The 14,328-nt window shown below is 33.4% G+C and overlaps 1 protein-coding gene across 1 annotated transcript in view; it reads left to right on the plus strand.

Moving 5' to 3' along the window:
• Positions 1 to 1,499: 1,499 nt before the first annotated feature.
• LOC132743786 (multiple epidermal growth factor-like domains protein 6) overlaps positions 1,500 to 14,328 on the plus strand; it is a 30,939-nt gene continuing 18,110 nt past the window's right edge. Inside the window, exons 1-10 of the mRNA XM_060732358.1 lie at positions 1,500 to 1,509; positions 2,726 to 2,944; positions 3,319 to 3,531; positions 5,631 to 5,768; positions 7,124 to 7,333; positions 7,904 to 8,101; positions 9,117 to 9,254; positions 9,732 to 9,869; positions 10,300 to 10,434; positions 10,812 to 10,946. Of these exons, the coding sequence (XP_060588341.1) occupies positions 1,500 to 1,509; positions 2,726 to 2,944; positions 3,319 to 3,531; positions 5,631 to 5,768; positions 7,124 to 7,333; positions 7,904 to 8,101; positions 9,117 to 9,254; positions 9,732 to 9,869; positions 10,300 to 10,434; positions 10,812 to 10,946 (1,534 nt within the window). The remainder of the gene's footprint in view (positions 1,510 to 2,725; positions 2,945 to 3,318; positions 3,532 to 5,630; positions 5,769 to 7,123; positions 7,334 to 7,903; positions 8,102 to 9,116; positions 9,255 to 9,731; positions 9,870 to 10,299; positions 10,435 to 10,811; positions 10,947 to 14,328) is intronic.

The following is a 14,328-nucleotide window of genomic DNA, read 5'->3' on the forward strand; positions in this document are numbered from 1 at the left end:
CATTAATATAAGGTAAATGTTAATCCGGGCGTGTCACAATCTGATTTAAATCCCCACCTAATTAACATGCAAGATCCGGAACTTTAGTCAGATCGAGGTGTGTTATGTAATTTGATGATAGCAAGTACGGAGCAAGACACGAGGACGTACATTGAATAAATAAGAAAAAATTATATAAATGGTTTATAGTAAAATATGTTTGATGTCTATTTATATGTTTCGCCTCTTTGTATATATTTTCACGCAATTTGTTATTTGTAAATATGGATAACTCAATTTTAACTGAAAGAAAATGTCAAAAGGGAACGAATTTAAGCAAAATTACGTTATCTTAAATAACTAATGATCCACAAAACTTATCTACCGTGTTGTTTGGTTGTTTGTGTGTTGTTGTTTTTTCTGGGAGGGTAGGATTTATTGTTGTTGTTTTTGTTGTTGTTGTTTTTCTGGGAGGGGGTGGTCTTTGGTTGGTTGGTTGGGTTGGGTCGGTCGGCCGATCCGTCTGTTTCTTTATATTGCGCCGATTTTAACACATATGTTTATCATATCCGAACGACCGATCCGCCTAACCGACTTTCCTGGATAACTAACCAGTAATTACCAGTTTATCCACAAGTGACCGACAACAATCCTCACATGATTTCTAAATCAGTTGTGAGATACAAATGAGCCGCGTCACGACAAAACCAACATAATGGGTTTGCGACCAGCATGGATCCAGACCAGCCTGCGCATCCGCGCAGTCTGATCAGGGTCCATGCTGTTCGCTTACAAACCCTATAACAAGTAGAGAAACCGATAGCGAACAGCATGGCTCCTGATCAGACTGCGCGGATGCGCAGGCTGGTCTGGATCCATGCTGGTCGCAAACCCATTATGTTGGTTTTGTCGTGACGCGGCACAAATGACCATTAGCCTTGGCTATGTTAAAATACGCCTGGTCTGATGATCGAACCAGTGACCCCTGGATTGCTGATTCTCTCCCTAGTGTACCCACCGAACGTACATAACATGTGTCAAAATATGAAGTGATAGCCAGTTTTCCGGTACCGCCGTTGTAGAATTTTAGACTTACTTCGGAATAAAGAATATTTTGGATTTTCTTAGCTAATCCGGGGTCAAAACAAACTTTAACAAGCGCAATAGGTTGACTAATCGACTGTGACTGGTAGTGTGCACCGTAAAACTATCACGGTACAAGTTTTGTTTGTACCGAAGGATAAGCCTGTAAAACCCCGCATTTCCCGAGTTCTATTGATATTAAGAATAGAGAAAAGAAAAAAGTCTTATATTCAGAACCACACGCGGTAAATAAATATAATTGCATTCCTTAAAGAAATCATAATATACTTTTTTCCTGAATTTGTTTAAATGAAAATTACTTTCCTCATTTGGGTGGGTGTGCAGCTTAAATAAGTGACACAAAAACAATAAATTCAAGTCGTGTCAATAAATTTACACTAAACAAACATTTATTATCATTAGCGTTTGTTCTTTATATGGAGAAAGGTAAAACTAATCTAGAGCTCCAATAAGTTGAAGTGGTCAGGCGCACTGAAGAGGTCATAAATACTAAATGGTATCCTTTATTACTTGACCCACCCTATTTACAAATGTATTTCATCGTTTTCGAAAATAACGGACAGTTCAACTGTACTCTTTTGTCTTTGCTCAAATATGAAATCTATTTTTTATTTTATATTTTTTGTTGTAATATGCACGGAAATTTATACTATACATGGAGCTAAAGGTAAAATATATTATATATTTGTTTGTATTTCAAATTGAACTTTTGATATTTTACGACTTTTTTACCAAAAACAAATCTTTTCTTGTTTCCATTTTTTTTTTTCGAAATCTGTCTTACATATTTATTTTTTAAAAACAATATTAGATATATTTCAAAGTTTGTCAGTTTTCACCCACTAGTGATATTAGCATGTTGGGAAGAGATTTGAATAACTGGCAAAAAGTTTTAAGTATTGTCAGATTCCTTGAATTTGTAGAACATGGCTTGCTCTGTATTGGTTGAATAGACAAATCATCATGCAAAAAGCATGGAAAGAGTAAAATGAAAATGTTTAAATCAGGTTGTTTTTAGGGTTAGTTGAACAGAAAATTTCCGCTAAATGTCGCAACGTGACGCTAAATGTCGCAACGAGACGCTAAATGTCACAACCACCGCTTCAATCTAAATTTTATCTGATATTTTTTGTTGATATGGTCAATCACAACTGAAGTGAACTGCAACGTCCGGGAATCGAACCTGGGTCGCCCGATTCACATGTTAAAACATGTTTATTTTATATTTATAAAGATACCATGTAATAATTATCAATATTTTCTTATATCAAATTTGAGCATAGTATATCTTTAAGTAAAAGATGACTCAAAACAATCATTTCATCATCCATGAGGGCAACTGATTATTTACATTAAAAGCACATTATGCACCAGAAACGAATAATGTTTTACTTCTTTAGAAAGCAAAATGTAAACAAAGTATAAAAGTTTGACTTCCATACACATTCTAATTCACAATAACTGTCCTTATTGCCAAAAAGCAATAGAGGAAAAGGATTAGTCAGGTAGATAGCCAATGAATAATTTTTGGATGCTATAGAAGTACACCAAAATTTAAAAGCTTTTCAGAAATAAAAATAAAAGCATTTCTTGGGCATAATGGGTCTTTAATACGCATTCAAAATATTTAATTTTTATCCAGAAATCAATGTAGCTTTGAGTAAGGACGCAACACAGTTGGGAGTCTACTGGGCACCTGGACGAGCCGTGGATGGTTGTTCTTTAAATGATGACCCTGATACACAGCTATGTTGTAGTGCCTCGGAAAGTGCGGATCCAACCGGCTCAGATAACTTTTGGCAAGTTGACCTTCAGGAGGTATACAGTGTCGGGCTGATTGTGGTGTATGGCCGTATAGCTCGTTAGTATTATACATTTTGTGAATAAAAATATCATTATGTTGCATTTTGACGCACCTTTGAACAACCGATTTTTTATACTCTGTATTCCGTATCATAGAAAAGTTTAGAATAAAATATAAATCGGGTTAAAAGCAAACAGTACATTCATTTACTACATGAATGAACGCGAATGCTTATATGGCAACATTTTTTGTTCACAGTATGTTGTGTTAAAAAAGTGAAACTTACGCACAAAAAAAACAACTGAGATTCAAGAGGATATTCCACAAAGATATCTTTTAAACAGCATACTTTATTCTCTCACATTATTTATTTTCTGATTTTCTAAATATGCAATGAAATATTTATTGGAGTCTTTCGCATTTTTTTACAGCAAAAGGTGTAGAGCAGTTAGGAAATTTTATCATGTACGGGCAGTCAGGAAGCACCGGTGATAGGGTGCAACTTTACAACAACACGGGAGTCGAGTACGGGGACGGTATTTTCCGGGTGGACGTCAATCCGGAGAAAAATATGTCTGTCATTCGGCTAGAACGTCCTACCCAAAATGGAATTATTACTCTTTGCGAGGTAGAGGTGTATGAAGGTAATGAATTATCATACCATTTAGAATATACCATATTATAGTACGCGTATAACAATTTCATCATCTCCTCTCGGAACATATGGGTGCACTTTAAGTAGCGCTTTCAAATATATTAAAGAAACAAAAAGCTTTATTTGGCGCAGTGCGTTATAACAAGCTAATTCAAAAATTTAAAGTTGCATGCCTCCAGATGGGCCGAAATATTTCAAGAAATTCAAACTTTAGAAAGTGTACTAAGATTTTAAAAAAATTAAAAATATTCAAGATTCAATTAATGATTTACATGTAATATGTGTTTAATTATTGATTTTTCAGTATTGATCACCATAATTTTACCTTGTTACTAACGCAGTAGGGGATAATTTTGCATATTTTGACTTCTTTCTGGTAATATACATGAATTGTAAAAGTAATGTTGGCAATGTGTAAATTACTTTCAAATGTTCACTTCACAGTATTGTACTTATAAATACATTTTCATTTTTTTTTATGAAAATTAACATTAATCTGGAGGCATGCTGCTTTAACGCATCATTGTTCAAACTGTACCTGTTGTATCGAAAAAGTTTTAGTTCTGTAAAAAGTTGTACATGTTTACAATTGCATGTACATAAATAAAATACCCTTAAATTACAATGAAATCTTGCTAAAATGTTAGGTAACAATACTTTGAACTTTTTACAAATAACATTTTTTCTGTTATGATGCGCAAATATTCTTTACTGCATAATTAAATAATTGAATTTCCAATTAAATAAATACAGTTTACATAAAATTTGCCATGCTTGTTCTGCATGATATTTGAAGCGACTTTATACTTAACCCTGTTGTCTTTGTCCAAACACTATAACAACCGCACCTTTTTATTCCTATAATGTCAACTATTTATCGTGGGAATGTATTCATTATCTTAGTTATTATTTACAGAAGGGGATAAATTATGACCGCTATAAATTATAGTGGTATACTAACTTTGAAATTAGAAGAACACTTTACGAAATCACTAAGTTTATCTTGTCAAAACCTATTGTTTCATAAATTAATTTCTCCGACAACAGTGGGTATTGTATATTTGTAAAATAAAGTGATTGTTATGGTTTTAAAGGAGACGGTGTAAATTCATCACCTTACTTTAAACCGCTTTATACTAGATTACAATAAAAGAGATCGTCATAGAAATTTAGTGCATGGAAAATTTTGCAAAATTAATATAAATCCGCCATATACATAAAATGAAAAGTAAAAAAATTAAAACTCAATTTTTTCCAATAAATTATGTATGACATTTTTAAAATTTCATAGCGGACTTAAAAACGTTAACTGATACACCGCTTGGTTTGCGTAGCTATAGTCAATTCAAGACATAATTGTGACAATTAGCCTACTTATAAGTTACAATGAGAAACAATCTGGTTAAAAACGCTACGCATTAGGATCTGACATCTACTCAAAGGAAGTCACCTTCTCGTGGTCTTTCATACAACCAATCATTGGCGAGCTTTCATTAATTTGAAAGAGATGCGGTTTCTAATTTTAACCACTGGAAAATCAAGTTATCTAACCAAAAATCAGCAATTTGTTTAATTGGACTTATTCTACTTGTAATAGAAAAAGTAATGTGATGGGCTTCAGGAAAAAAAATAGATTAAACTTGAATAACCGACAATTCTGACACTGGTACGACTGTACATATTTGCAAGTCTTCTCTCACCTGCAGAATTTTTAAAATTCACTTTCCAAGCTCCCATTTTTTAAAACTGACTATCAATCTAGAAATATGAAATGAGCCGCGTCACAACAAAACCAACATAATGGGTTTGCGACTAGCATGGATCCAGACCAGCCTGCGCATCCGCGCAGTCTGATCAGGATCCATGCTGTTCGCTTACAAACCCTTTAACAAGTAGAGAAACTGATAGCGAACAGCACGGATCCTGATCAGACTGAGCGGATGCGCAGGCTCGTCTGGATCCATGCTGGTCGCAAACCCATTATGTTGATTTTGTCGTGACACGGCTCAAATGTATCTTTTCTGTGACATCAGCATGAACATTTGGTTTGGCACGGTGTATTATAATTGTTGTTTTATTTGTCTTCAGCTTGCGACGATGGGTCATACGGTACGAACTGTTCATCTGATTGTGGAAAATGTATGAACGACCTCCCTTGTGATAAAGTTACGGGCGCATGTTCCTCGGGTTGTGAAGCTGGCTGGGTAGGACCGGAATGCCAACAGAGTATGTTTTAAGAATAAAGTTTATTTCTTTAGATGTAAAATGACATATCTAGTTTCCAATATGAGTAAAGAATGTTTCGACTAAAGAATGCTACGCTTTTTTGGTAAAGTATAAGATTTTTCTCCAAGTTCACAAAGAAAAAATCGGAGCAGGGTCCTGATTGTGTCTACATTGCTGTAGAAGTGTGCATGGATTAATGTACTGTGGCTAATATTCTTCAAATAGTCCTCAATCTGTTGCATAGCCACAAAACCAAATTATCTTTTGGATAATATTTAGGACTATCTAAAGATTATAATATAAGCTGGATAAAAAATACGAATCAAATCAAAGACCAATTGCAAAATTATGATCAACTTTTAATAACATACCTTTAAACAACACATTTCTTAAAAAATATTTTTTGTTTCTTCTACAATTGTATAATCTTATTTGATTTCAAGTCCATCTGTAAGTTAACATTATACATGTATATGTAACTATAAAACAATTTTGAAATAATATATGAAATGCTGAATCCTCGTCCATCACCCTTTGTAAACACAAAACCAGAACTTTAGTCGGATGGATTTTTCGGATGATTTACACATTTCTATACTGCGTTATGGTATGACACAGCAAGGGGGTTGGAACTGGTATCAACTCGATAGGAGGCGGATGGTGTCTATCTAGTCCGCGCTCGTGTTTGTTTTGTTTAGGATTCGGAGAGATGACTTACTAAAGCAGATGTATTGTTATGAAAAAAGTTGTTACGGACAAAATTTTCTTAAAGGCCCATTATGCCTCAGAAATTATTTTGTTTTTGTTTTTCAAAAGCTTTTTGATTTTGGTGTATTTCTATAGTATTCAAAAAGTTACTCATTGGTTAATTATCTAAGCCATCTTTTTCATCTGTTGCTTTTTGGTAATAAGTACAGTTATAGAGGATTAGTATTTTGTATGAAGGACAACATACTAGTCTACTTGGTTTACATTTTTTCACTATCACTTCTTTCTTCAGGTAACACATATCTAATAACAATCTCTAAAACCATTATTTTAACATTATAAAACTCATGTTTGCCATTTCTAAAGAAGAAAAAAATTCTTCTGGTGGCATAATGTGCCTTTAAACAAATATTAAGGTAGCTTACTAATGGTAAGACTTAAGTCTATATTGTTATAAGGAAACGTTAACATATGTGCATGAAATATAGTGTCGTATCTAGCCTGAAAAATGAGCAGGGTACACAGGAAACTAGGCAGGGCACAAATGGTAAATGGGACAGGGTGCGCTGTGATATTCACAATATCAAATTCTTAAAAAAGAGAGCTCTAAAATTCTAACATTTTCAAACTATTCTATTATTCCACAGGAGAAAATATTGCCCTGAACGCTACTACGTCTCAGTCCAGCACGGCAGCTGATTGGACGTCTGATCGAGCTGTAGACGGCTGCACCAATCGGAGCGCAGAAGCTCCGTGTAGTAGTAAAACACAACCAAGCACGGAAAATTTTCTTGAAATAAACTTGGATAAAAGATATACTGTCGGAAGAATCGTTGTAACCGGACCGGAAGAGGAAGGTTTAAGAACTTTTAAAGATGTTACTTTTTTAAAGCGGCCTTTAGCGTTTCTTAAGGATAAATATGTTTTTAGATAAATCGTTTCATAAAATTTAAATTAGTAATGCGGAAATGATCTTCTATTTTTAGAAACGAACGCCACTGGCGCATTATAAATAACTTTCGGGTCGCTTTGAAGAAAGCTTTATAGAGATATTATGCACTTTTCCAAGATGAACTTATTGAAATACTTATTTCGAAACAACACACAGCCTAAAATAATTCTTAAAAGGAAATAAAAAATGACCAGTTGTCATGACGACAAGGATGATTTGGTTGAAAGGGAGATTTGATTTTTTTATAACAAAAAAAAAGAAAAGAAAACAGCGAAGTGTCTATGTTGCCATTACTCAAGTTATTTTAGTTATCAGTTGTTTTAAATTAAGTTGTTGAATTTTGTGGATTGTAAATGAATCTAATATTCTGCATTTTTTAAAGAATACATTCATGTACGAAATGTTTTAAGAAATTGTGAGAAGGATTGCTGAAGATATAATATTTGGACTTGATTTTGCTTTATTTTCTTTGTAGAGGAGCTATCTGGTTTTCAAGTTTACTTCGGTTCTTTTTTGAGGCAGCTTTTATACAGTAATGTTGGCAAACCGTATGGTGATGGGATATTTACAATAAATCTCCTACCACCACTGGACATTTCAACACTAAGAATTATCCGTGACAACAGCACTGTCAATGTTTCACTTACTGTCTGCGAGGTGGAAGTATACGAAGGTAAACAAACGTTTGAGCCGCGTCACGACAAAACCAACGTAGTGGGTTTGCGACCAGCATGGATCCAGACCAACCTGCGCATCCGCGCAGTCTGATCAGGATCCATGCTGTTCGCTATCAGTTTCTCTGCTTGTAATAGAGTTGGTAAGCGAACAGCATGGATCCTGATCAGACTGCCCGGTTGCGCAGGCTGGTCTGGATCCATGCTGGTCGCAAACCCATTATGTTGGTTTTGTCGTGACGCGGCTCGTAAATTGTAAGAAGTTAATGCATAAATTTTAGAGTATTTGAACATAAAAATAATGTATAGTACAACCTCGACAGAGCGACCAATGTAGAGCTTTGACCTTTTTCATGTAATGCGGGGAAGTATGGGCATTTGAAAGGAAAGTAAATTTAAAAAAATTAAAATTGTATAAAATTATATACCTGTGAAATCTTCAGTATCATTTCTAGGTGGGCACCGCTATTTTTAATGCTAAATGATAAATGATGGGGGGTATTCCGATAACAGAATAATCGCAACTTTTCGGCTTAAGAACAAGACAAACATATATACGGTCATTCGTAAATGAATGAAAGTAATCATCAATCATGACAATTATAAATACCAAATATTATAGCTATTAGCTGATATAGAATGCAGGGTGTGTGTTATGAGTTAGTCTAAATGTCACTCCCGACCCCGGGGAATTGCAGGGGAATTTATTCATGTTTTAACATTCCGTCAGAAACCGGACGATGGTTTTGTATAGTGGGGTATAAGTACATTGATATTTATTGTTCACAGTTGCGGATTGTTTGCATTTTCGGAAAATTTACGACTAATATTTGGCCGTCCCCAAAATGCTTAGTGTTTGATTTTTAATGATCCAAAGGTCAAGTTTACAATTATTCCCTGAGTAGAGAGATCTGTCCACAAGTTACTGGCGCATTACCTTATTGTTTGTTAACTAAATCCTGCGACTTATGTGTGTATCTATATGTATCATGACATTGTTTTAATCTGTACTAGTTTGCCCTTCTGGTTTCTACGGTGACCTCTGTGACCAGCCATGTGGAAATTGCCTAGGAGGCGACGTTTGCTATGGTAACACCGGAAGTTGTCCTAGAGATTGCGCAGCTGGTTGGCATGGTGACACGTGTGATACAGGTACACAGATTTAAGTTTTTGTCAGTTGGGATTTTGTCTTTTAGTTTAGTTTTTCCTTACATCCTTATAACACTTTTCAAATATGTTAATTGTAAACAAGTAATAGAAAATATAAAAGTAGTTAAATATTTTTGTAAATCGTTGGCAACAGTCAACAGTTGATGGCCATAGGAAGGGCACCAAAATGGATGTCATTTACAATAAAGTGTGAGCTAATTCCAATTATGTGCGACTTAAAGTAAATAATAATTATACATATACATGAAAACTGAAAAAAAACCTAAATCGCTCACAGAAGCTATGACTTTGCATAATTTTGGTTCACTTTATGCAACCATGCCTTTCATATAATGTTTTAGAAGTCTCCATTTGTGCCATTTCACTACAGACAGTGCATGATACGAAATAACAATCAAACGTTTCTGTTTGTTAGATTGTTATATTGTTAAACCTTAATTTTGTGAATATTATTTCTAGCCTGCAGTCCTGGTACATACGGTGAAAATTGTGACACAGACTGTGGCGTCTGCTTTAATAACCAGTCTTGTAACATAGTAAACGGAAGTTGCCCGGATGGTTGTGATCCTGGGTACCATGGAGAAGCGTGTGATATGGGTAAACATTTAAACTAAAATTAATTTAAATATTCCAGATAATAAACTCATAACTCATATCTCAGACAATGTTCACACTGTATTTATTTATGAGAATCTTCTTCTGCCTAAGAATAAATTTACTACTTTTTTCTTATTTATTAAACTATTTACTGCCAATCAGAAACTCTCTCCAAGTTTGGGCAATCGAAGAACCGCAAAGTATAAACAGTTTCTAGAAACATGTTTTGTTTACATATGTATGTTCAAATGTCTATAAAGCATGACTTTCGTTCTCATGTTTACACGCTATTGATTTTAAATTTAAATAGCCATTACTATTTCTTTTTAAATAAAACAATCAAGAGCTCCCAAGGGTTTACTATTATTTTTTGGTTTGGACTTTGTATGTTGGAATGTTTCATGTTTTGATATACAATATACTGTTTTAGTGTGTACAAACGGAACTTACGGGTATGGGTGCAATGAGACATGTGGCTTTTGTTTTAATGACACACATTGTGACGTCATATCCGGTAATTGTTCATCATGTGCGGCCGGATATCAGGGAACCATGTGCAAGACAGGTAACAGTCTTTCAGTCCGAATTCTTCAACAGTCATCGTATTTTTTTTTGAAAATTACTTCCTATCTAACCATGGTCTTTCAATTTATTCATCTGTAAATTTTCAAAAAAGATTTTTTTGATATTTTATTTTATTTGGCCAGCTTTCCAAGAAGAAAATGCCGACATCTTCCAATGACCATAAATATGCAAACTTTATAATGTTTTACTCCATTCACTACCCTAATTAAATTGATCGAATGAGCAAACCCTTCGATACTTCAGTACTTTGACATATTTTGTGTATAAAGTAACTAAAATTATTTAAAGGTACACGATGTTTTTATTTGTCTTTCTTTCTCATTTTTAAATTACAAGCATAATTTAAACATATTTTAGAATGTGGACATTCGACATTTGGACCAGACTGTCTTCATATCTGTAACTGTTTAAACAATGATACGTGTGACACAAGCACGGGTATTTGTCAGAATGGATGTGCGGCCGGATGGGAAGGGACGACATGTAGCGCTGGTAAGTGCTTTACGTTAAAGCTGCATGCCTCCAAAATATTTAAAGAAAGTCAAACTTGAGAAAAAAAATAAAATATGTTTAAAAAAGAGTCAAGATTCAAGTCAAATTAACATGACTCCTTATATTCGAATAATGACTAATTTATTTATGATCATATTTCCTTAGGGCTTTTTTGAATATGTTGGCCTCTTCTTTTTTTTCTTTTTTTTTTTGGGGGGGGGGGTGTCTGTTTCTTTGTTTTGGACTTTTTTGTTGTTGTTTTTTCTTTTCTTTTCTTTAAAGTGTCGTTTGCAATATTCAAATTACTTTGCTTGTTCCCTTCACAATATTTTACTTTTAAATACATTATCTAAATTTCCACAAATCTGGAGGCATACTGCTTTAAACAAAATTGAACCCATGATACAACTCAAATACAATGTAGAAAACGTTATATTTTTTCCTAAGCCCATTTATTTTGTAGTTATTTCTGATCGCTAAAGAAAATTATCAACTGTACCTTTTCACATTTTTTGTGTTGTAATGAGAGAGGTTAAGCCTTTTAATTATAATTGTTTCGAAATTTATCTTCTAACATCGAGCCATGTCGTCTTTCAAAACCTTTAAGCTTTATAAACTCATCTTCAGGGAGCTTTTTCAGTTATTGTACCAATCTATTAGTGGAGCGGGAAATAAGGTCTCTCCTGTCAAAATAGTGCAAATTGTGATACAAGCATGAAACTTTCAGGAAATCATCTTTAGACTATAGAGATTCCAAAAGTGAAGTGGGCCCAAAAATATCTCTGCTCATACAAGATGGCCGCAATTTTCAAAATGGCAGCCATATAAATTTGACATACATATTAGCTCATTCAGTGAATTTTTTGTACAGACCTGAAACTTACACCAAAGCATGTATAAAGTTTCTCCTTTACAAAAATTCAAATCGTGAACAAAATCAGCGTTCATACCTCTTCAGAATTCAAGATGGCATCCAATATGGCCGCCGATTTTATGCAAAACTGATATATCTCTTTTGTCATATAATTTGTATCACAAATTATGCATATTTCGATAAAAAGTGTATAAACATATCAAAAATTATCAAATTTTATGTAAACCACAATGTTAGTCAAGCTTTTTAAGTTATTCATCCAAAAAGTATCGTTAAAAATATTAAAGAAAAAGTGCCAATATTTGCATATTTCTCTAACATGGTTTTCTAATAGGTCTTTGTACAAAACTTAAAAGTTACTTAGTTTCTAATAGTGTATTTGATATTTAATTAAGTAACACTATGTGTTTATTGTTAAGATATAATCTGTAGGTTTTATATTTTGTCAAAGTGGGTGGGGTAAATATATCTGATAATTGAAAAACATATACAACGAAGTTTGTAAGTTAATTTTATTTCTTTGCTTTTTGTTAAACTTTCTATGAATTCTTAGGAAAATATTTACTGTTAAAAATATTTGTTTTTTTAAGGAATTATTGCCTTCATTCAGGTCTAGAGCTTAAATGCACATACATTCATGTGTATACGGTCAGTTGTAAAATTTGTTTGCAAGATATGACTTGTTTCAATATTTTTAATATTATCAGTTAATTGTGATGACAGTAGACTGAATATACATAAACAAGACATGCGTTAAATATTGTCTTAATTACGAATACAATTAAATCCTTAACAGTTTCTTTACGAAAAGATAAAAATCGCTTTAAAGTCAACACAATGAGAAAAATAAAGTTTGCATTAGATATCAAAGTCTTACTGAAGGCTTGTTACAGTACGATTCAAAGTTATATCTACTTTCATGTCACTGTAATTAGGTATAATTGAATTAGCCCTGTTTATATAATAACATATCTAGACATGGTATTTTCAAAAGGTACAAAGTAAAATTAAGACTGAAACATCATATGATCTATGTGTAGTGAAATAATTAAGTATATCAATAGTATCGCTTGACCCACATATATTTGCTGATGATTTGAAATACGAGGGCTGTTCATAAAGTTTGTGGACTGCGGCTCTACTGTTCACATCTTTTAATTTGCGTATATGATTTTGCAAGGGACATATATGAAAATATGTCCTTAATAAACAGTGAAAATATCAATACAATATGTTTACAAATAACAATTCTGTGACAGTTACAAATCACAAGGGGTGCAAAATCCGGCGCACGCTGATGATGAAACAAAATGACGTTCGTGGCGTCGCAATATATAATGAAACATTTTACCAGCGTCATTGTTTCTGAAAGTACTTTTTGTAGTGTTCAATATCTGTGGATCATATACTAAAACCATTTTACTGTTTGTGATGATGACCCATTCTCCGTATAAAGGTCCGAGTGCCGCATACTTTCCGCTCTTTATCGGGATTTTTGAGATATTTCGACACTTAACGAACATAGTTATTAAGTTAATTGAATTGTTGATTTATAGTGTCAATTTGAAACCGCCCTCGTCCAAACTTTAAACAATATGATTATCAATGATAAAGAAAAATATTTTATCAACTGACAATAATTCTATGCGGTGAATCTACTGAACACCGGCTAGCATTTATTATCAAACGGACCAGGGTAAATACACGTAATGCAAATAATAACTACAATTATTTAATTTTACCCATGAAATATGGTTCTATATCAGTCAAATATATTTCATATTTTTTTAAAAATAAATATGAAATATAAATATGAAAGTGGGCGGAGTCAAAACTCATATTTATTTTAAGGGACTTCTTTCGCCGTTTTGTTTGAAAAATCTGATAAATACAAAACAACTTTTTCTTGAATATTGTTTTGAAAACTATCTAGCATGATAGAAAATGGTCTAACTAAGAAAATTAATCCGAACACCAATATCTTTAATGCAGTAATTAACGCTGTACAGACGTTTTAAGAGTTGTTTACATGACGTCACAAGGTAGCGCCAAACAGCGCGTGCTTACACATAAATTACTGCGCGCTGTACAATTGCAGTTGGTAGCAAGCAAGGGGATTCGTTACCATTTTCTTTGATAATGAAATTAAATAAAAAGGTTATTTTTTCGTTTTTTTGTGAAATATGGTATATATTTTCACTCAACATGATAAAATGCCACATATTTTCACTCGCCGTACCGGCTCGTGAAAATATGTGGCATTTTATCATGTTTCGTGAAAATATATTCCATATTTCACGCAAACGAAAAAATATCCTCTTATTATTTATTGTAAATACGCATATATCTTGATGAATGAAATACAATATTATTTAAATTAAATTAAATTGTTTGGCTAGAATTGAATGCATAGACCCGATGCAGAAATTAAACATGTCTGGAGTTCTGTAGATCTTTTGCAATTGACGTTACAGACGTCCCAACAATTTACCGCTAAAAATTATCCGT

Source organism: Ruditapes philippinarum, unplaced genomic scaffold (genome assembly GCF_026571515.1).
Source record: "Ruditapes philippinarum isolate M1 unplaced genomic scaffold, ASM2657151v2 ctg3345_1_1_1_1, whole genome shotgun sequence".
Lineage (NCBI taxonomy): Eukaryota > Metazoa > Mollusca > Bivalvia > Venerida > Veneridae > Ruditapes > Ruditapes philippinarum.